Here is a 22,366-nt window from a genome sequence, read left to right as displayed (position 1 = left end):
ACCCAGCTTCCACAGCTCTTTGGGGTACACGATTCCAAAAATTAATGACCCTCTCCACCTTAAAAGAATTGTTGTAATATCATGAGTGCGATTGTTGATGGACTATAGAGAGAAAACATTTCCCACCTCAGTACTGCACAAACCACAAATCATGAAAGGTGTTTCACAACAGTTTAAATAAACAAAGGAAAGGTCAGGGTCACTGTGAAGTAGGTCAGGAAGAGTGTGAAGCAGACCCCGATCACTCTGAAGCAGACTGGGAATATTGTGAAGCAGACCGGGATCACTGTGACACAATTCGTGAGCAGTGTAAAGCAGACCAGGACTTGAGCAGTGTGAAGCAAGTCAGGAGCAATGTGAAACAAGCCAGGAGCAGTGTGAAATAGCTTATTGTTGAGTAGCTGGTGAGTCTTTTTTTTAAGTAGAAAGTTTAATAGTCTAATAAATAAAGGCTTGGCAGGGCGGCTCATACTGGTGGAGCCTATGTCTTGCTCTATGTGGGAACTCCAGGACACTTCTCATGTCCTGGACACCACATGTTGTCAACAAAAAAAAACCATGGGAACCAGGGAAATGCAGCAAGGTGGATACGAAATTGGCTCAGTGGCAGGAAACAAAGGGTAATTGTTGACGGCTGTTTTAGCGACTGGAGGGTTGTTTCCAGTGGCATTCCGCAGGGCTCAGCACTGGGTCCCCTGCTTTTTGTGGTATATATTAATGATTTGGAGGTAAATGTAGGGGGCATGATCAAGATGTTTGCAGACGACACAAAGATTGACTGTGTGGTAGATAGCGAGGAGGATAGCTGTAGGCTGCAGGAAGATATTGATGGTCTGGTCAGATGGGCAGAAAAGTGGCAAATGGAATTCAATTTGGAGAAGTGTAAGGTGTTCAGGGCTTCACATCTGTCAAGTAATAGAAGAAAAAAAGATGATAATGGGTTTTTTTCTGCCAATTTCACTGGCAAGAAACTTATCGAGTGAAAAATGTAGTCCATCTGTTTAATTGTTTAGGCTAACAGCTTATTTGATAGCTATCGATCAAAGGAAAGCTATAACTGCAGTTTATGTAACTGCTGGCCATCCAATACCTTCCCAATGGTTACCAAGAAAACACATTCCATGTGAAAGTGCTGAGTTTCTCCGCTGCATGCTTTAAACATAATAAATCAATGGTTTCAAGCTACTCTACTAAAATTCAAAAATCCTGTTTTATTATTCATGTGGGGAGAGTACTATAATCATGTTTGTTTTCTTTCAGTGATAGGGTGGTGAGCTATACATTGGGTCGAAGGCTGCCAACAGATCATGTCAGCGGACAGCTGCAGTTCCGATTTGAGATAACGTCTTCCATCCATCAAGGTTGCTGTTTGCTTATTGACACATTAAACCAAAATCTAAAAGCACCTTTTGATTGCAGGGACTAATCTGATTTTGGCAGCATACAATCATACAACAGCATACAACAACATCACAATGTATCCAGTCACTAATGGGAGAAAGTAATTTAACTTAATTTACTTTAATTTTTATGGAAGCAGAAAAAGCTTTGTTGAAGTATTTGAAAAAGAGCAGGCTTGGCATGCATCATTGGCTGGGTTCTGTTTGATCTGTCCATCACTTTATCTTTCCTCTTGGAATAGATGCCAAAAATCTGCAGGGCATCAACAGCGATGAATCAGTTGTGAATTATGAATAGTATAATGATCAGAAGAGTGTATGAGTTGGGTAGAATCGATGATAGAGCAGATTATATGTGCTGGTGGAAGGGCCTTAATGCTCTTTTTCTGTTCCATGCTTTTTTAATGTTCTTCTGTTCTCAAGAACAGAACCAATCTAGTCAACCTTTGCTGCACTGCCTCCAATGCAAGCATATTCTTTCTTAAATGTAGAGACCAAAATTGCGCACTGTATTCCAGATGTGATCTCACCAAAACCCTGTACAACTGTAGCAATACTTCCTTATTCCTGCACTTCAATCCCTTTGCAATAAAGGCCAACATGCCATTTGCCTTCCTAAATACTTGCTGTACCTGCATGTTAACTTTCTGCGATCCTTGTACAAGCACACCCAGGTCTCTTTGAACATCGGCACTTATAAGTTGCACACCTTTTAAATATTATTCTGCTTTTCTATTCTTACAACCAAAGTACATAACTTCACATTTCCCTACATTATACTCCATCTGCCATCTTGTTGCCCACTCTCTTAACCTGTCTATATCTCTGCAGCTTCTCTGTGAACTCCCCACAGCTTATCTTTCCACCAACCTTGTATCATCAGCAAAGTTGGATACATTACTCTCTGTCTCTTCATCTAAGTCATTAATATAGATTGTAAATAGCTGAGACCCCAGTACTGATCCTTGTAGCACTCCACTATTTACTGCTGTTATGAAAGTACTTCTATTTTTTTCAATTTATTTGAGGACTCATGTTTTAGAATTGTGGTGATGGATTCATCTAAGACTGAAGATATTCCATGGATGTGTTTTTCTTTAAAGTCAACAGAAGGACTTTAGGACTTGAGCTTTCTGTTTGAAAATAACATTTACTGGATGTCACATGCCTCAAGCTAAATAAACAACAGAAGCCTTGGTGACTCGGGAGAGTTGTTTACAGAGAAATGACATGTCAATATTTATGGTGGTCAGGAGGTTTTGACTTTCTGGTTGGGGTGTGGACTGTTTTGAATGTCAGTTGGGTTTGTAGCCTGTTGAAAGAAACATCCAGCTCATCTTTCTCCATTTCTTTGAGAGACCCTGCAAAAAAATCCAGTGTGTGATAACTAAAACCCTGATGCCTCATTTCTCCTGAGATGGTTCTAGAAAGCCTGCCAGATTAATTCTCAATGCCCCCTTGAAGAACTGCTTCAAAAAAGATCCCAGTGACCCGTCTACATGCACTCAGATGCCAGACTGTATGCCATTTGGGACACAACATATCTTATCCTTTTTCTTCAAGAATTAACAAGTATTTGGCCAAAGTATTCTTTTGTGTTTTTTTGGTAAAAGACCTATGCAGAGAAAACTTTTTTTTATCTAACCGGTGTGTGCATGTGTGTTGGGTATCTAGAAGGGAATATCTATTTACATTCATATTTCAAACTATGCCAACTCATTGCTTTCTGTCTGTTAACCAGTCTTCTATCCATGCTAATATATTACCCCCAACTCCATGAGCCCTTATCTTGCCTACTAACCTTTTGTGTGGCACCTTATCGAATGCCTTTTGGAAATCCAGGTATACTACATCCACTGGTTCCCCTTTTTCTACCCTACTAGTTACATGCTCAAAAAACTCTAATAAATTTGTCAAACAGGATTTCCCTTTAATAAAACCATGTTGACTTTTTCTAATGTGCTTTTGAAGTTCATTGTTAAGACTTCCTTAATAATAGATTCCAGCAGTTTCCCAATGACTGATGTTAGGCTAACTGGCCTGCAGTTCCCTGTTTTCCCTCTCCCTCCTTTCTTGAAAAATAGTGTAACGTTTGCCAATTTCCAATCTGATGGGACCATTCCCGAGTCTAAGGAATTTTGGAAAATCATAGCTAGCGCATCCACTATATTTGCAGCTATCTCTTTTAGAACCCTATGGTGTAGACCATCAGGTCCTGGAGATTTGTCAGATTTTAGTTCCTTAAGTTTCTCCAATACTTTTTTTCTGCTGATATGAATTTCCTTGATTTTCTCACTCTTTTTAGCCCCTAGATTACTATCTATTTCTGGTATGGAACTTGCGTCTTCTACTGTGAAGACAGACACAAAATATTTGTTCAATGTGTTATGACTGAGGTGGAAGGAATGCACTGTCTTTCTCTAGTTCCACTTCTCCACAGGTCACAACATATATTTAAATGTTTATCCAGTTAACAATATAGTCAATTATATACTCTATTTATATTTCAGCATAAAATCCACCAACCAGGTTTCTTTAATAAACAACAAAATTATCCATTTATTAAAAAACAAGACTTATTCAGTAAAGATGCAAAGCATTAACACACAGATTGAAATTTAAAGTTCCCTTGTAACTTAGCCCAACACTCTCAAACACACACACACACACGTCATAGAAAAAAAAAGGTTTTCTCTGCAGAAAGCAATTTACAAAAAATAGAAAAAAATACTTTGGCCAAATACTTGTTAATTCTTGAAGGAAAAGGCTAAGCTACGGAATGATATCAGTTGTCCCTTTTCTGGCATGCCAGATACGCGTAGACGGTTGTCACTGGGATCTTTTTGGAGCAATTCTCTTCAGGTGACGTCGAGGATTAGTCTGGCAGACTTTCTAGGAGAAATGCTGCATCAGAGGTTTCAGCTATCACACGCTGGATTTTCAAGGTTTCTCAAAGAAGTGGAGAAAGGATGAGCTGGATTCTTCTCTCAGCAGGCTGCAAATGCAACTGAACCAAAACAATATCCCAAAACAAAACTGTAATAAGAAGCTTTTTATGTTGTCTGATGCAACATAAATGAGATGTGTGGAGTTCATTTGATTGAAGATCTCAAACAGGTTTATTAACAGCTAACAAGTATATACAGTGCAGAGCTAACTATTTACAGGACTTGCCTCGTGGTATCACAGTTACAGAGTAAAACTGACATTTAGTCATGTGACTGCATCCTGGTACTCCGCTCATTAGTATACTAAGATCTTAAAGGGACATCACTTTTAAAGGAAATCACACAACAGAATCCACCTCTTGACCACCATAAATTTTAACTTGTCACTTCTCTGTAAACAACTCCCCCTAGTCACCAAGGCTCATGTTGTTTATTTAGCTTAAGACATGTGATATCCAGTAAGGGTTCTTTTTAAACAGAAAGCTCAAGTCCCAAAGTCCTTCCAGTGACTTTAAAAAAAAAACGAAGTCCAGCATCTATGGAATCACGTCAATCCTCCAAAGGAATCCATTTCCACAGTTCTAAAATATGAGTCCTCAAAGAATATTTTAAAAATGGAAGCACTTTCATGACAAATGCCTCTGCCATTTCCTCATTTCCCCATGATAATTTCTCCTGTCTCTGCTTCTAAGGGACCAGCGTTTACTTCAGCTACTCTCTTCCTTTTGATATACCTACAAAAGCTCTTACAATCTGTTTTTATATTACTGGCTAGTTTACTCTCATTCTATTTTTTACCTTTTTTTATCAACTTTTTGGTGGCCTATTGCCAGTTTCTAGTATGCTCCCAATCCTCAGACTTGCTACTCTTTTTTGCAACATTGTAAGCCTTCTCTTTTAATCTAATACTATTCTTAACTTCCCGAGTGAACCATGGATGGGTCTTTTTGGCTGAGTTTTTGTTTTTCAAAAGAATGTATTCTTGTTGAACATTTTGAATTGTCTCTTTATAATTTTCCCACTATTCATTTACCACCATACCTTTTAGTCTATTTACCCAATTTACCTTAGCCGGTTCTCCCCTCATACCTATGTAATTGGCTTTGTTTAAGTTTAAGATTCTTGTTTGTGATTGAAGCATGTCACTTTCAAACTTAACATGGAATTCAATGGTATTATGATCACTGTATTTATGCAGAAGGTCTAAAGAGTTGGGGAGAGGTTGGTGGGGAAGAATTAGTTAGAGTGAGGTGGGAGAAAGGAGGTGTAATCCATAGTCCAAAAATATTGGAAGAAGGAATGAACATATCTGCCTCATCCTGTCCCCAGTGGTTCAGAAAATCATTGGATTGGAGTCCAAGTTATGATAGATTTTACAGTTTTGCTCCTCCTGGCCCCACAAAATTGTTTTCACAAAATATTCTGGGCCTTTTCCTGAGTGGCCACCATATTCCATGCATTTGTAGCTGAAAATCACAAACAAGGTGCTACAGTTTGAAACTGGCCTGCCTAAAAATTGCATCTGACAGACCGTGGGCATCAATGAGGTGACTGAGATTTTCAACTGCTAATCACCTGTTTTTCAGGCAAATGATGGATGGCCATCAGTTGAAAATCACCCTCATGATCTGCCTTTCCTTTTTATAGATACTTATTGACCTGCTGTGTACTTCCAGCATTTGTTGCTGTTAAAAGAAATGTAACTATATCGACTTGTTATGCAGCAGTCTAGGTTGAAGTGCTTTCATTTGCTAATTTTTATCTCTGACACTTTTTAGATGATGAAGATATTTCAGCCAGTAACGAAGCAGGATCAGCTGAACAGGAAAATCAGATGATGGACTTAACAAAGCAGGCCTGCTCTGAGTCCCAGAGTGCTGGTGCTACAAACTTGGCAACAGAAGAGTTTGAGAAGTTGAATGAAAGTGAAAATAATGTGAATGGCGTGGATTTAAGGAGCCCAGACAACTATACGAATGCTGTAAATGTGAGTAGCCCCTCACCACTCAGTGAATTAGACCAAACCATTGAAAACGAGAATGGAGTTGATGAGCACGACAAAGAGAATCCTTTACGAACAGATACGTTGGATCTCGGGGACTCTACACCAAAAGTAGCTCAGCCATCTCTTACTGATTTATCCCAACCTCAAGCTGACTCAGTTTTGGATGGAAGTTCAGAGATTGAAAAGGTGGAAGATAGCACTCTTTCTCAAGGAGATGATGTGTGTTCTGGTCAGTCAGTACTTGATGTGGAAGTTGTTTCTGAAGACATCTGTGAAATAGAAGGGAATGAGACTGGTGTCGACAACAACAAAGCTTCACCTCAGCAGGAAGACAGTACATCAATATTGAGGAGAACAGTAAGGAGGAAAATTAGGCCGTTCTCGCTGCCGGTGTCCGAGCTGGAATCTGTGATCGCCTCAGCTTGTGGTTCAGGAGAGCCAGAAACTCCTCGAACCCACTACATTACACTACATCGCCTGCTCCACAGTTTGCCTTCTGCTCAACTGGATGATGCTGATGCACAGGAAGAGACAAATAACACATTAACTTCCTTAGAACCACTGGAAAAAGAAACTAAGGACAAAAATGCACCTAGTGAAACAGATACAACAGAGCCTCAATCTAGTTGCGTTACAAGTGAACCCAGCAATGTTGGGAGAAGGATGTTGCCTCGCAGTGCATCAGTTGAACATCTTTCTGAGTTGGATCAGATTCTAGAGAAAGATCAGCAAAGAAATCAAAGCGAGACTGAAACAAATACTACACAGCAGGTAAATAATGAGTGGGACATCTGTGATACACCATATTGTAGAACATCCTGTTACAGCACTTCCTGTTATAGTACATCTTGTTACAGCACCTCCTGTTACAGTACATCTTGTTACAGTACTTCCTGCCAAAGCACTTCCTGCTATGATAGTACAAATCATTTCTCCTCAAGCCATACAAGGTTCTCCTCAATTGACAGTGCACGATTGTCTGAAAGTACAGTCTTTTCTTCACAAGAAGAAGAGGAGGATGAAAACAGTGCATTTGAGTCAATGCTGGATTCAGGACATAGCCCTGAGTACTGTGAGAGGGAACAAGCAGAGAACGTCGTTCAGTGGCCAGAAGAACCTGCAGCCCAAGCATCAGAAAGGACTGTGGTAAATGAAGAGCCAGCTGCAGGACAGGAATGCAGCACAGAAGGTTAGAGTCAGATTTACAATATATGTACATTGTATAGTAACCTGTAAATCCCACAACATTTTAATGCTAACACTGGCCATTGAAGACTGGGCAATAAGGAGCCAGTTTATACATCTGTGTAAATACAAAATATTTACATCTCTTTTCTCTCACTTTCCCTCTTCCTATTATCAATAATGCACAAAATTGCTTTTTAGCAGGATGCGGAGGGCCATGTTTAATATGTTCTGGAGTAAATAACCTGCAACTGGATTGACCAGTGACTGAATGGTTAGAACTATTGGTGGAGGTTGTTGTTGGTGAACAGCAGGTACCTGCTCCTGCCCAAAAAACAATTAAAAAGTGACCCCTTTATTGGTGCACAGGGTAAGGTGCACAGGAATAGTAAGGAAAGAGCTGATACCAGTGGTGTTAACCCTAAGAAGCCCCTGTGACCTTCCCATGCGCTGCCTCAACTCAGTACATTTCATAGTTCTCAAATCTAGCACTGTCACTGTAGAATTGCAAATGCCATTATTCAGAAATAAAGGATCGCTTGCATCATTTTCACCTCCTCAAATTAAATTGGATTTTCATAGGAAGAAAATTGCTCTTTAATGACAGAGTCTAGAAACAAACTTAAATCCTTCACAACAAAGTGCATGTTCTACAATGTTGAAATAAATACACCAAGGGACCAATAATGCAGTCCTGGCACAGTGCTGCCAAGCTATAGCCCCTTAAAAACTTTGTGTCATCTTTTTTGGTGTGTGGCTCACGGTACACTGTAAAGGCCAGAAGGTGGAGGGGATGGAGTTTCAGGTGCCAGTAACTGATGAAGTGCTGCAGGCTGCCCATGGAACAGCAATAGTTGAACTGTGAGTGAAGTGAAAGTAATGCAACTAGGGAAGGTTAGGGATGGGGCCACAGAACAGAAAACTTCTGGTTTTCTTTCATAAGGTCTCCACTTCAGTGCCCATTCCAAGCAGGTATTGTACAACTGGAGCACTGCTCAGGGCAACCCAGCACATTTTGGGCTCTTGAAGAGCCTTGTGAAGGCTTCCAATGCCCGATGTGTTGACTGGCCACATTTTGTTGGCCTGAACACCTCAGGCAGTCAGGCAGATTGAAGGCCTCAGGTCCCCACATCTGAAATAAATAAATCCTAATCTGAACATAATGAGGGACCATCACAAATTTTTAGAATTCATAGTCTGTAAATAAGAACAGGTAAATTCAGCACTCCTGTGCTCCCAAAGTTAAGCCACACTTGTAGGCAATGTGGGTCAGACAATTTGCTATCTCTGATTTCCACTCTCATTACCTTGAATATATATGTGGTATAGTTGAAGGTGTAAATCATGTAGTGAGCCACATCCTGCTGCTAGGAGTAGAAATCTTGTGCAATACATGTATTATCACTGTAAAGAAGTACATCTTCTGTTGACCACTCATAATGAGTTGGTGAATCTGCTATTTATGAGATCAGTATTATACAGTCCATTATTATGTTAGATATGTTACACACATACAGGGCTGAATTTTACAGACCCCCTCGACGTCGGGGGTCGTGGCAGGGGCTGGCTGGAAAATGTTTCCAGGACAGGGCCACCACGCACCCCGACATCTGGTGGGCCTGGCCAGATATTGCCGGCAGTTGCGAGGCTTCTTGGCGCCCACCGCCCCCCCCCCCGCCCCGCCACTCGGCACCGGGACCCCCATTAACATAGTAATTCATTTAAATAATACTTAATTTAAATAATACCTAAGAGCCTGCCGTCTGTCCTGGTGCGATCTTCCTGCTGCTGGCCGGCACTCACGCGTCTTCAGATCCCCGTCCGTGGAACCAAGGCGGAACACTGGTGGAGAGGGGGGAGGAGGTACATTTCTCAGTGCAGTGGGGTGCAGCGGGGTCAAAGTAATATCATTGGTGTAAGGGATGGTGGGAAGGATTATAGTCGAAAGTTTATGTGCTTTGGGGGGGAGAAGGTCAGGTGGACGAGATAAATGTTTCGGGGAGGAAGAGGGCAAGTAATTAATTCTATGGTTACGGGGGAGGTGTGGGAGAGGGGGAACTTAAATGTTTTAAATTTTTTTTACTCAATGTCTTTTTACATTTTTGAATTCAATGGTAAGGCTCAAAGCCCTTTAAAAATGGCGTCAGTACCTGCACACAAGCAGCTGACGCCATTGCCGGGAACAGACAGCCCGCCCCCTCTACGTCATCGGTTGCGGGGGGAGGGTGATCCGCCCGGGCTTTTTAAATGTGCTGCGCTTAATATCACGGCGGTTTTGCGACGCGGGGGCGGGAGTACAAATTTCAGCCCATAAGCATGTCCATTGACACACAGGGTGGTATTTGATTTATATCCCATACAAAACCTTTTTAAAAAGATGTCAATTCTTATAACTAGGAGGACTACATTATGGTTTCCATGCAGGCGCACCTGTGGGGCTCCAAGCTGGTCTCCCACCATAATATGAGGTCAGCTAATGTAAATATTTTGATGGCACTCCCACCGTGTATTCCATGAGCTTGAACTGGATAGGGAGCAGCACACATTTTTGGAGTTGTAGTGTACACACTGGTGTGTCATGCAACACCATGACCTTCACAGACCTGTGCAAAGTGGCTCAACATGGTGATCCAAAAATGAAGCCCTCAAAAGGAAGGTTGAGGCTATATGATGGCACCATACTAATGCCAAGAGGACAAGTTTCTCTGATAGCCTATTGCAATGACAAGAACGAAGATCTGGAGTTCCAAATCATAGACGGCAAGCAAAAGCCACTTATCTCAGCGGAAAAGAGAATACCCAGGAGATGGCCTACAGGAACGGGCACCGGCATTTTAACAAGACGCCTTTGCCAGTCGCAAGGTAATGTGAGTCATACAGGTGGCAAGGAAGAGGAAGATCTGGCAGTTGTCTGCTCAGGCGCCCAAGGTGGAGGCTGTGGAGAAGGAGCGCTCGGATTCCACACAGCAGGCAGACAAAATCAAGGTGAAATGGCAGAAGCCAAATTTCATTTTGACAAAACTGCCAAAATATTGCCAGAATTGAGCATCGGAGAGCCGGTACAAACCTTCAACGTGCTCAACAAGAGTCAGCCCAAGTGGCAACTCGGGACCTGCACAGAGCAGTTGTCACCCTGATCATACGCGGTGGAAGTGAAGGACCAGAGATACCATCACAACCACAGGCACTTACGAACAACTGGAGAAGCTGTTCCTTCACGACAGGCAGACGATCAGGAAGATGAGAATTCACCAACTGCACAGACCACAGAACAATCATCAGCGCCAGAGGTCCACAGCACCGCAACAATGGAAATGGAACAAGTGACAAGGGAACGACACTTGTCGAAGAAGGAAAATGAACCAGATGAAAAACCAACGACAAATGCGCATGTGCACCATTAAGGAACCGACATGATTTAATGACTATGTCTGCAATACAAGTGCAGACACTGACAAGAATGATGAACTACTAATGTGTGAGAACAGTTGTGTGAATAGTGGGTAACTTGGGCAACTCACAGTGTCAATGATAATACATGCACTTTTTTTTGTGTTTTTCTTGTGTATGGAAAGGGAGATGTTTGGGACAGAAATGCAATACTGTACCAATGTGCCTCCTGGCTTGCCATAGTCATGTGACCACTACCATGTGGCACTCCAACTGCAGACAGCCATTACCGTCAGTTTCATTAAAGACAAAGTACACACCAGACTGATGCCCTGTCAGCTGATAACAAGTGCCAAGGGTGTTTCTGCGCCTGTGTCTAGCATGTCTGTAATGAGCAGCAAAATTTCCAACACATCTCACATTACTATAAATAAAAATGTCTTATCACATTTGTTAAATGTCTGTCATGTTTATTAAAAAAGTGACAAATTACAATAAATCGCTGTTCTCTGAATGATATCAATTCTACTAAATTACTAAGCAAGTGAGAAATCTACCAACAAACAAGGAATAAGCAAATGAAAGAGATAAGGAAAAAGTCACTAGCACCAAAAAATCTACTCATAAACAACAACAAGTAGGAAAGAGGCAACTGATAGCCATCTATCATTTTTTCTCAACAACCCATGTGCTAGAAATTAGCTATGTTCCCAGAGCTTGCATTGTCTTCCCTGTTGATATCGAGCTCAACCAGGTAGTGAACAACAACTCTCAGTGCCATCCTGTACACTACAACTCCCAGAATGTACTACTGTCATCCTGTACACTACAGCTCCCAGAATGTACCATTATCATCCTGTACACTACAACTCCCAGAATGTACCATTATCATCCTGTACACTACAACTCCCAGAATTTACTACTGTCAGCCTGTACACTACAACTCCCAGAATGTATCAATGTCACCCTGTACACTACAAATCTCAGAATGTACCATTATCATCCTGTACACTACAACTCCCAGAATGTACCATTATCATCCTGTACACTACAACTCCCAGAATGTACTACTGTCAGCCTGTACACTACAACTCCCAGAATGTATCAATGTCACCCTGTACACTACAACTCCCAAAATGTACCATTATCATCCTGTACACTACAACTCCCAGAATGTACCATTATCATCCTGTACACTACAACTCCCAGAATGTACCATTATCATCCTGTACACTACAACTCCCAGAACATACCACTGTCACCCTGTACACTACAACTCCCAGAACATACCACTGTCACCCTATACACTACAACTTCCAGAATGTACCATTATCATCCTGAACACTACAACTCCCAGAATGTACCACTTTCACCCTATACACTATCTGCTACTTTATGTTGACTTGATATTCTCCTTCTGCAGTCATCATTCCAACAGTCACAAACCATTTGTCATCGATTGACCTGTCTGAACCAATAGTGATTTGTCAGAATCTTCAGCTGATATCTCTCCAGTGGCCATTTGTACCTGTTGTTGTTCTTCCTTCTAGCCAAACACTTGTGTGCAAAATGATTCAGCTTCTTGTATTGAGAACATTGCTTTCACCATGCTGGACATGTCTTCTTTTCCTGTGCGTGATGTCCTCCGCAGTATTTGCATCCTGCCCTTTGTCCGTGATCTTTCTGCCCTTTTGGCCCGGAATGTCGATCAGCATAGGGCAAGGTTTGGTCTGTTATGTCACAAATATGCTCTAGCTGCTGATTTACAACCTCAGTGATTCTACACACATTGATCGCTTTCCTGAGAGTCAGGTTCTCCTCTCTCAGTAGACGTGTGCTCACTTTAGGATCTCTTATGCTTAATACAATCCTGTCATTAATTAGATCATCTTTTAGTTGCACAAATTCATAGGATTCTACAAGCTGTGTTAATGCAGTCACATATTGATCAATGGACTCTTTTTCTCCTTGAGCCCTAATATTGAACACATACCGTTCATAGGTTATGTTCACTTGGGTTTCAAAGCGTGCCTTCAAGGCTTTCAAAATTTCTGCTGTCCGTTGTTTTGTTCTTCAGAAAGATTTAGGGCGGTATACACTTTGTAACAGTCTCTTCCCCCCAGCTGCTCTGGTTTGTTAATTAAATCTGTCGCAATTTTGTAATTTTGCCACTGTGAGTGGAATAACTGCCAGTTCTGCTTCATAATCACCTTTCATTTCAACTGGCGCAGGCAGAGTAACATTTGCAGCCATTGTAGTACCCTGTGCTTTGAGCTGTTTCTTTGCTTCTTTTCTGTGGCTTCCTGTTACTTTAAGCAGCTTTTAGCAGTTCTGACCATTCCTGTGGCCTTTGTTCCGTAGCTGTGCTTCTCACAGCTTTTCACCTCTCAATCTCAGCTCCACTCTGACACCATGTTACGAGCTCACAGGACACCAGTCTGGTGCGTACTCTGTCTTTAATGAAACTGACTGTAATGGCTGCCTGCAGTCAGAGTTCCTCATGGTAGAGGTCACATGACTACAGCAAGCCTGGAGGCACATTGGTACAGTATTACATTTCTATCCCAAACAGTCCTGCTCTTCCAGCATATGTGCGTACTTGCAACCTCCATTTCTGGCCCTACCGAACTATCCGGGTTCAGGGTGGGGCTACCTTATTAAAATATCTTAGGCAGCACCATGCCAATATGGACACACCTGTAATCGTTTTTATAGTCTCCTTGAGATTTTTATTCAAGTATAGGTAAGAGTTAATTTAGTAATGCAGTATTGGAGCAGCAGTTTCCAATAATCAAATGAGAATTATATTACTCCTGTTCATGCTTAGGTAGGGTTGCTCCCTAATTCATCCCTTGTGCATTCTACAAATCATCCTCATCCACCTGCCTGCTGCCCCTTGTTAAATCCACTATACTGAGAAAGGCTCCAGCCCTACAGTTACACCTCAAAAACTAAATTGCAGCAAAATTCATCAAATCATCTATCTTCCATACCCCCATTTGACCCAATATTGAGATTGACACAAATATGTCCAGGCAGAGACAAGGCATGGACCTCCCTTATCTTTGATTTAAGCCTCTCTACAAGTTTACCTTGGTCAGCAGTTAATGGAAGCCTTGAAACTAACATTCTAGCTCTTAAAAAATGCCTTAACTTGAATATCATTCTCTTTTCTAATTCTAATAAAAGAGAAATAAAACTGTAGCCTTGCAAACTTAATATTAACATTAAACTGCAACTTGGCAAAGCTTTAATGCTGAAAAATGATAAAAGGGAATTATATTTGATTATATTTCAACAACTAACAAGAGTTCTCTAATATGCATGATTTCATCTAGTGAGTGATAAAAGATCATGCTGTGGTTGGCTTCATGCCTCAAACTACTCCCCCCTCCCTTAACTTACAATAACGACCATTGCCTGTCATCTGTTGATCTGAATGCCTGAAGTAGTTTATTTTGAAGAACAGTAATTCCAAACAAAGCTTTAGTTATTTAACCCTTTCAAACCTTGTCCCTCTAAATACCCTCCTAACCCTATATTTCTTACATTACGTGGTGGATGCTCATTAGGAATGGGGCAGAAACAACAGCACTGCCAAACCACTCGTAGGACAGCCCTAGTATCCTCTTTTGATACACATGCCAATCGGCACTCTTAATGTGAAGAAGTTCTGCCTAATATTGTGTTAAATTCTCCTTGCACCAATTTCAACTTGTCCTCTGGTTTTATTATCCTTGAATTCCTTGAAGTCGTGATTGAGATTAAATTTATCTAAGACAACAGAAGCCCGATTTGTCCTCCCCTTTGCGAATCAGTAAAACGTCCTTGTGACGTGGGTTGGTAACTGGTTGGGAGGGAGTGTAGGGATGAAGGGAATGCTTTTTGATTGGCAGGATGTGACCCATGATGTTCCCCAGGGATCTGCACTGGACCTCAGCTTTTCACAAATATATTAAGAGAGTTGTATATCTAAATGTGCAGAGGCCCCTAATTTAGGAGACACAGTCAGTTGTGTAGATGGGAACAGGAAGTTACAACAGGACATAGACAGAGTGGGTTGGCAAAACTATGGTAGGTAGAGTTCAAATTGGTGCAGAGTGAGGTCTTGATTTTGGATCTGAGAAAGGCAAATTGGAATATATTCTTCAGGGTGTGAGGCTAGGAGCTGTGGAGGAGCAAAGGGATAGAATCACAGACAGAAGGAGGCCGCTCGGCCTGTCATCCTTGTAGTATAAGGGTTTCAAAGGGTTAATCTTGAGAGAACGCAAATATTACCGCCCACCATGATAAGCAAAGAGATCATGTTGGCGAGACTCGAGAACAGTTACAGCTTGGCTTTTGAAGGAGACACACAGGCTAGTGTGGAGTGTATATAGTGTTATAGTATAGATTAATGTTTAAACAATACAGTCTAAGAACCTCTCTGGCTAGACTCTATATGGTGGCAGCATAAAGAACCAAATATATAACAATTGTTATGATCAGGTGAGAAGGTCTAGGTGTTCCCTCTTAGCCTTTGCCTGGTTTAACCATAAGAGTTTAATTTTAGAAACACTGTTTTTAGCTCCCTCTCAGTGAATCCTTGTTCACTGCTCCAATTGTAATACAAAGAAATCAGACAGGTTTCCTTAGATTTAAACAAGAAAGGTGGAAGTTTATTAATCTTAAACTCTAATCCAGTTAATGACTACGAATATGCGATGTGACCACACTGGCATGTATACATGATAAACACACAAGCAGATAGAGACAGAAAAAGTAGAAGGAATAAAGAGGAAAAGTTTGAGGCAATATCTGGTAGTTACAGTCCTTTAAGTTCAATGGTTTTAAGTTCAAGTCTTTGGTTGCCGGTCAGTCCTGCTATTCATTGGGGCCCAGTTCACGCTTCTACTTGTTCCGACGTAGGAATCTTTTCTCTCTTGAGGTTTACGTGTCTTCCATGGGTCCAGTGCCTTGGGAGAAAGTGAGAGAGAAAGAGACGCTTCCTTGTTCCAGCTTCGAGCTCAAACACAAACTTTCCGAATTCAAACTGTCCTGTGGCTAGTTCAAAAAATCTGTACCAGCCAGTTAGTCAGATGACCAGCTGGTTTAACCAGTCCTGGCTTTGTGGATTGTATCATCTTAGCAGGCCCTGGAATGTGCTTCCTTACACCGTCAATATCTGGTGATCAAAATCTATTTGGGTTAATTGGGGCAGGGAAGTAGTCCTTTGTCTCCATAAGCAGCATCTCTTAGTGTGCAAATGTCCTTCCAGCCCAGTGTCTGTTGATCTTCAAATGAGTCATTTCTTCACGCCAACAACAGTTTAAAATCAATGTTCATATGACAAAATTAATATGCCTGATTCGTGGCAGGTGGGGGTCTGCATGACACAATCTGTGCTGGCTCTTTGAAAGAGCTGTCATATTTAATCCCATACCACAACACTTTCCCTAATAATGCTGCAGACTACTCCTTTTTAAGTACATGTCCAATTGTCTCTTGAAAATTCCTATGGAATCTGATTCCACCATACTTTCAGGTAGTGCATTCCAGAACTTAACAACCTCCTATGAGAAGAAATTTCTTCTCATTTCCTTTCTATCTTTTATCAATTATTTTAAATCTGTAACCTTAGGTTACCAACTGACTTGACAGAAGAAGCAGTTTCTCCCTACGTGCTCAATCAAAACCCTTTATTATTTTAAATATGTTTATTAAGGCACAGTGGCGCAATGGTTAGCACCACAGCCTCACAGCTCTAGCGACCCGGGTTCGGTTCTGGGTACTGCCTGTGTGGAATTCTCCCTGTGACCCTGTGGGTTTCCTCCCACATGCCAAAGACTTGCGAGTTGATAGGAAAATTGGCCATTGTAAAAATTGCCCCTGGTGTAGGTAGGTGGTAGGAGAATTGAGGGAAGATGGGGATGTGAGAGGGAAAATGGGATTAATGTAGGTTTAGTATAAATGGGTGGTTGATGGTTGGCACGGACTCAGTGGGCCGAAGGGCCTGTTTCGCTGCTGTATTACTCTATGACAATGGAGTAGCTTGCTAAGTCACCCATTAACTTTCTCTGCTTTAAGGAGAATAATCCCAGCTGCTCCAATTTCTCCACATAACTGAAGTCTCTCATCCCTGGTGTTACGACCGACCACTCCAGTCAAAGCCCCCAATCAAAATATACGATTCTGATTGTGGTGGGAGAAACGCACTGTTAATTCAATCCTGTCCCTCCACAGATCACCTAACATATCATTTTAAACTTTCCCAATTAAAGAAACACACAGCCAAATTATACCATTTATTAACCCCCGAATAAGGCTAACCAAACCAGGTGTCTTTAAATCAACAAATTAACTATTTAATTAGAAAAACTAAATTCTTAAACACTACTAAGATATAAACAACATTTAAAATAGAAAAAATTAGAGTCCTTGCAGATTTACACTCCTGACGGATGTGGAACAGTCCAAGGTTGCTTGAAGTCTTCACAGCCATCCGATGGGGGAAAAAAGGTTCTTCAACAGTAGAACAGTCTGTAGTCTAATTCAGAAGTTGAAATTGATGCTTTCCTTCTCCAGTGATGAATTTCAACAATTAACAACTTGCAAACACTTTTTCATGAATCAATTTGGCTTTAGAATTTCTTGAGGGATAAAAGATTGTCACAGTCTAACTTCCCTTCCTTCAGTTTAAATGATCAGAAATCTCTGTTCCGTTCCTGCTAGCCCAGCTGTCTGTCTGTGTCTCTGAGTTAGAACAGTCAGGTTCCACTGTAAGCCAGTTCAAAATTAAATTGTGACAATGTATCTCTCGATCTCTGGTCTTGAATGGCTGTATCCTGGGCAATGAGGAGGCACTCTTTGACTCACAGTCTCCAAATGGCTGTATCCCAGGACAATGAGAATGCATCCTTTGACTCACTTTTTAGAGCTTGATGCCTTAAAGCAATACTGCTCCCTTTCCAGCCTTAAAGGCACACCGCATTCTTCCCGAAAAAAAACTACAGGATCATAACACTGGTGATATTCTGGTAAACCTCCTCTGTACCTTCTCCGAGGCCTTAATGTCCTTCCTAAAGTGTGGCACCCAGAAATGAACACAATACTCCAGCTGAGGCCTAACTAGTGATTTGTAAAGAATTAGCATGTTTTTGTATTCAATGCCCCTATTTACAAAGTCAAATATCCCATATAGTTTCTTAACCACCTTATCAGCTTACCCTGCCACCTTCAATGATGTTGAAATTATGCAGCCCAGGTCACTCTGTTCTTGCATCCCCCTTAAAATAGTACCATTTAGATTATACTGCTTCTCCATGATTTTTCTCCCAAACTGCATCACCTCACACTTATCTGCATTAAACTGCATCTGCCATGTCTCTGCCCATTTCACTATCTGTGTCCTCCTGAATTCTGCTACTGTCATTTTCACTCTTTACTACATTGCCAAGTTTTGTATTGTCCACAAACTTCAAAACTGTACTCCTAAACCCAAGTCAACATCATTTATATATGACAAGAAAGGCATACCAACCCCTGGAGGATCCACTGTATACTTCTCTCCAGTCAGCCATTCACCACTACTTCCTGACTCCTATCCCTTAGCCAATTATATACCCATGTTATCATCATCCCTTTAATCCCATTTGTTTCTATTTTACAAATAAGTCTTATTATGTGGTACTTTATCTAATGCCTTTTGAAAGTCCACATATACAATATCTACAGCACTACCTTCATTAACCATTTACATACGGACATACGAATTAGGAGCAGAAGTAAGCCATTCGGCCCCTCAAGCCTGCTCTGCCATTCGATAAGATCATGGCTGACCTGTTTCTGACTCAATTCCACACTCTCATCTACTCCCGATAACCTTTGATTCCCTTGCCTAACAAGAACCAAGCTACCTCCGCCTTAAAAATATTCAATGGCCCCGCCTCCACCACCTTCTGAGGCAGAGTGTTCCAAAATCGTACAACCCATTGAGAGAAAATATTTCTCCTCATCTTTGTCCTAAAAGGGCGACCTCTAATTTTAAAGCAGTGCTTCCTAGTTCTGGACTCACCCACAAGAGGAAACATCCTTTCCATTTCAGCCTTTTCAAGACTGTTCAGGATCTTATGTACTTCAATCAAAGTCTCCCCTCACTCTTCTAAACTCCCGAGAAAACAAGTCCAGTCTGTCCAACCTTTTCTCATAAGACAACATGCTCATTCCGGGTATCAATCTAGTAAACCTCCGCTGAACTGCCTCCAAAGCATTTATATCCTTCCTTAAATAAGGAGACCAAAACTGCACGCAGTATTCGAGATGTGGTCTCACCAAAGGAAGATGGTTGTGGCTGTTGGAGATCAATCATCTGAACTCCAGGACATCACTGCAGGAGTTCATCAGGGTAGGCATCCTAGGCCCAACCATCTTCAGCTGCTTCATCAATGACCTTCAATCATAAGGTCAGAAGTGGGGATGTTCGCTGATGATTGTGCAATGTTCAGCACCATTCGCGACTCCTCAGATACTGAAGCAGTCCGTGTCGAAATGCAGAAGACCTGGACAATATCCAGGCTTGGGCTGATAAATGGCAAGTAACATTCGCACCACACAAGTGCCAGGCAATGACCATCTCAAACAAGAGAGAATCTAACCATCTCCCCTTAACATTGAATGGCATTACGATCGCTGTATCCCTCACGGGGGGTTACCATTGACCAGAAGCTGAACTGGAGTAGCCATATAAATAGTGTGGCTACAAGAGCAGGTCAGAAGCTAGGAATCCTGCGGCGAGTAACTCATCTCCTGACTCCCCAAAGCCAGTTCACCATCTACAAGATTCAAATCAGGATTGTGATGGAATATTCTCCACTTGCCTGGATGGGTGCAGCTCCAACAACACTCAAGAAGCTCAATACCAGGACAAAGCAGCCTGCTTGATTGGCACCCCATCTACAAACATTCACTCCCTCCACCACCGATGCACAATGGTTGCAGTGTGTACCATCTACAAGATGCACTGCAGCAATACAACAAGGCTCCTTCAACAGCACCTTCCAAACCTGCAACCTCTACCACCTAGAAGAACAAGGGCAGCTGATGCATGGGAACACCACCACCTGCATGTTCCCCTGCAAGTCACACACCATCCTGACTTGGAACTATATTGCCGTTCCTTTACTGTCGCTGGGTCAAAAACCTGGAACTCCCTTTCCTAACAGCACTGTGGGTGCACCTACCCCACATGGACTGCAGTGGTTCCAGAAGGCAGCTCACCACCATCTTCTCAAGGGAAATTAGGGATGGGCAATAAATGCTGGCCTGGCCAGCGACGCCCACATCCCAAGAATGAATTAAAAAAATCAATGCCCTGTATAACTGAAGCATAACATCATTACTTTTATTTTCAATTCCTCTCGTAATAAAGGATTGCATTCCATTAGCCTTCTTTATTACTTGCTGTACCTGCATACTAACTTTTTGTGCCTCATGTACCAGAATACCTAGATCGCTCTGCACCTCAGAATTCTGTAGTCGTTCTGCGTTTAAGTAATACTCTGCTTTTTTTATTCTTCCTGCCAAAGTGAACAACTTCACATTTTCCCACATTATACTCCATCTGCCAGATTTTTGCCCACTCGCTCAACCTTTCTAGATCAGTCTTTATGTCCTCATCACAACATACTTTCCTACCTATCTTCGTGTCATCTGCAAATTTAGCTGACATGTCATCACTCCCCTCATCTAAGTCATTGATATAAATTGTAAAAAGTTGATGCCCCAGCACAGACCCCTGCAGGATTCCACTCGTCACATCTTGCCAATCAGAAAAGGACCCATTTCTGCATACTCTCTGTTTTCTGCCAGCCAGCCAATCTTCCATCCATGCTAATCATAGAATCATCGAACGTTTAGGGCACAGAAAGAGGCCACTTGGCCAATCGTGTCTGTGCCGGCCGACAAACGATCCACCTGTTCTAATATGGTACCCCTTACACCATGAGCTCCTACTTTGCACAATAACCTTTAATGTGGCATCTCGTCAAATGCCTTCTGGAAATCCTAGTACAGTACATCAACGGGCTCCCCTTTATCCACAGCGCATGTCACTCCTTCAAAGAACTCAAATAAAAGAGCTGAACTCAAGAGGTGAGGTGAGAGTGACTGCCCTTGACATCAAGGCAGCATTTGACCGAGTATGGCATCAAGGAGCCCTAGCAAAACTGAGGTCAGTAGGAATCGGGGGAAAACTCTCTGCTGATTGGAGTCATACCTAGCATAAAGGAAGATGGTTGTGGTTGTTGGAGGTCAATCATCTGAGCTCCAGGGCATCACCGCAGGAGTTCCTCAGGGTAGTGTCCTAGGCCCAACCATCTTCAGCTGCTTCATCAATGACCTTCCTTCAATCATAAGGTCAGAAGTGGGGATGTTCGCTGATGATTGCACAATGTTCAGCGACATTCGCAACTCCTCAGTTACTGAAGTAGTCTGTGTAGAAATGCAGCAAGACTTGGGCAATATCCAGGCTTGGGCTGATAAGTGGCAAGTAACATTCGCGCCACACAAGCGCCAGGCAATGACCATCTCCAAAAAGAGAAAATCCAACCATCTCTCCTTGACATTCAATGGCATTACCGTCGCTGAATCCCCCACTATCAACATCCTAGGGGCTACCATTGACCAGAAACTGAACTGGAGTAGCCAGATAAATACCGTGGCTACAAGAGCAGGTCAGAGGCTAGGAATCCTGTGGCGAGTAACTCACCTCCTGACTCCCCAAAGCCTGTCCACCATCTACAAGGCACAAGTCAGGAGTGTGATGGAATACTCTCCACTTGCCTGGATGGGTGCAGCTCCAACAACACTCAAGAAGCTCGACACCATCCAGGACAAAGCAGCCCGCTTGATTGGCACCCCATCCACAAACATTCACCCCCTCCACCACTGACGCACAGAGGCAGCAATGTATACCATCTACAAGATCCACTGCAGCAATGCACCAGGGCTCCTTAGAACATAAGAACACAAGAACTAGGAGCAGGAGTAGGCAATTCTGCCCCTCGAACCTGCTCTGCCATTCAATACGATCATGGCTGATCTCATTTCTGCCTCAACTCCACTTTCCTGCCTGTTCTCCATAACCCTTCAACCCATTTCTAACTAAAAATCTGTCTATCTCCTCCTTAAATTTACCCAATGTCCCGGCATCCAAGACACTCTGGGGTAGTGAATTCCACTGATTCACGACCCTTTGAGAGAAGTAATTTCTCCTCATCTCTGTTTTAAATATGCTACCCCTTATCCTAAAACTATGACCTCTTGTTCTAGATTGCCCCACAAGAGGAAACATCCTCCCAATATCTACTTTATCAATCCCCTTAATCATTTTATATACCTCAATTAGATCTCCTCTCATTCTTCTAAACTCTTGAGAATAAAGGCCTAAACTGTTCAATCTC

At 42.1% G+C, this 22,366-nt stretch overlaps 1 protein-coding gene across 2 annotated transcripts in view; it reads left to right on the top strand.

Moving 5' to 3' along the window:
• Window positions 1–22,366, top strand: part of LOC137347289 (E3 ubiquitin-protein ligase HECW1-like) — a 630,030-nt gene that overhangs the window by 351,011 nt on the left and 256,653 nt on the right. For both annotated transcript variants that reach the window (XM_068011682.1, XM_068011674.1), the window contains exons 8-9: window positions 1,261–1,361; window positions 6,127–7,542. In XM_068011682.1, coding sequence (XP_067867783.1) covers window positions 1,261–1,361; window positions 6,127–7,542 — 1,517 coding nt within the window. The remainder of the gene's footprint in view (window positions 1–1,260; window positions 1,362–6,126; window positions 7,543–22,366) is intronic.

Source organism: Heterodontus francisci, chromosome 2 (genome assembly GCF_036365525.1).
Source record: "Heterodontus francisci isolate sHetFra1 chromosome 2, sHetFra1.hap1, whole genome shotgun sequence".
In the NCBI taxonomy this organism is placed as follows: Eukaryota; Metazoa; Chordata; class Chondrichthyes; order Heterodontiformes; family Heterodontidae; genus Heterodontus; species Heterodontus francisci.
The sequence above is the reverse complement of the archived record's forward strand: the minus strand, read 5'-3'. Positions and strand labels throughout refer to the sequence as shown.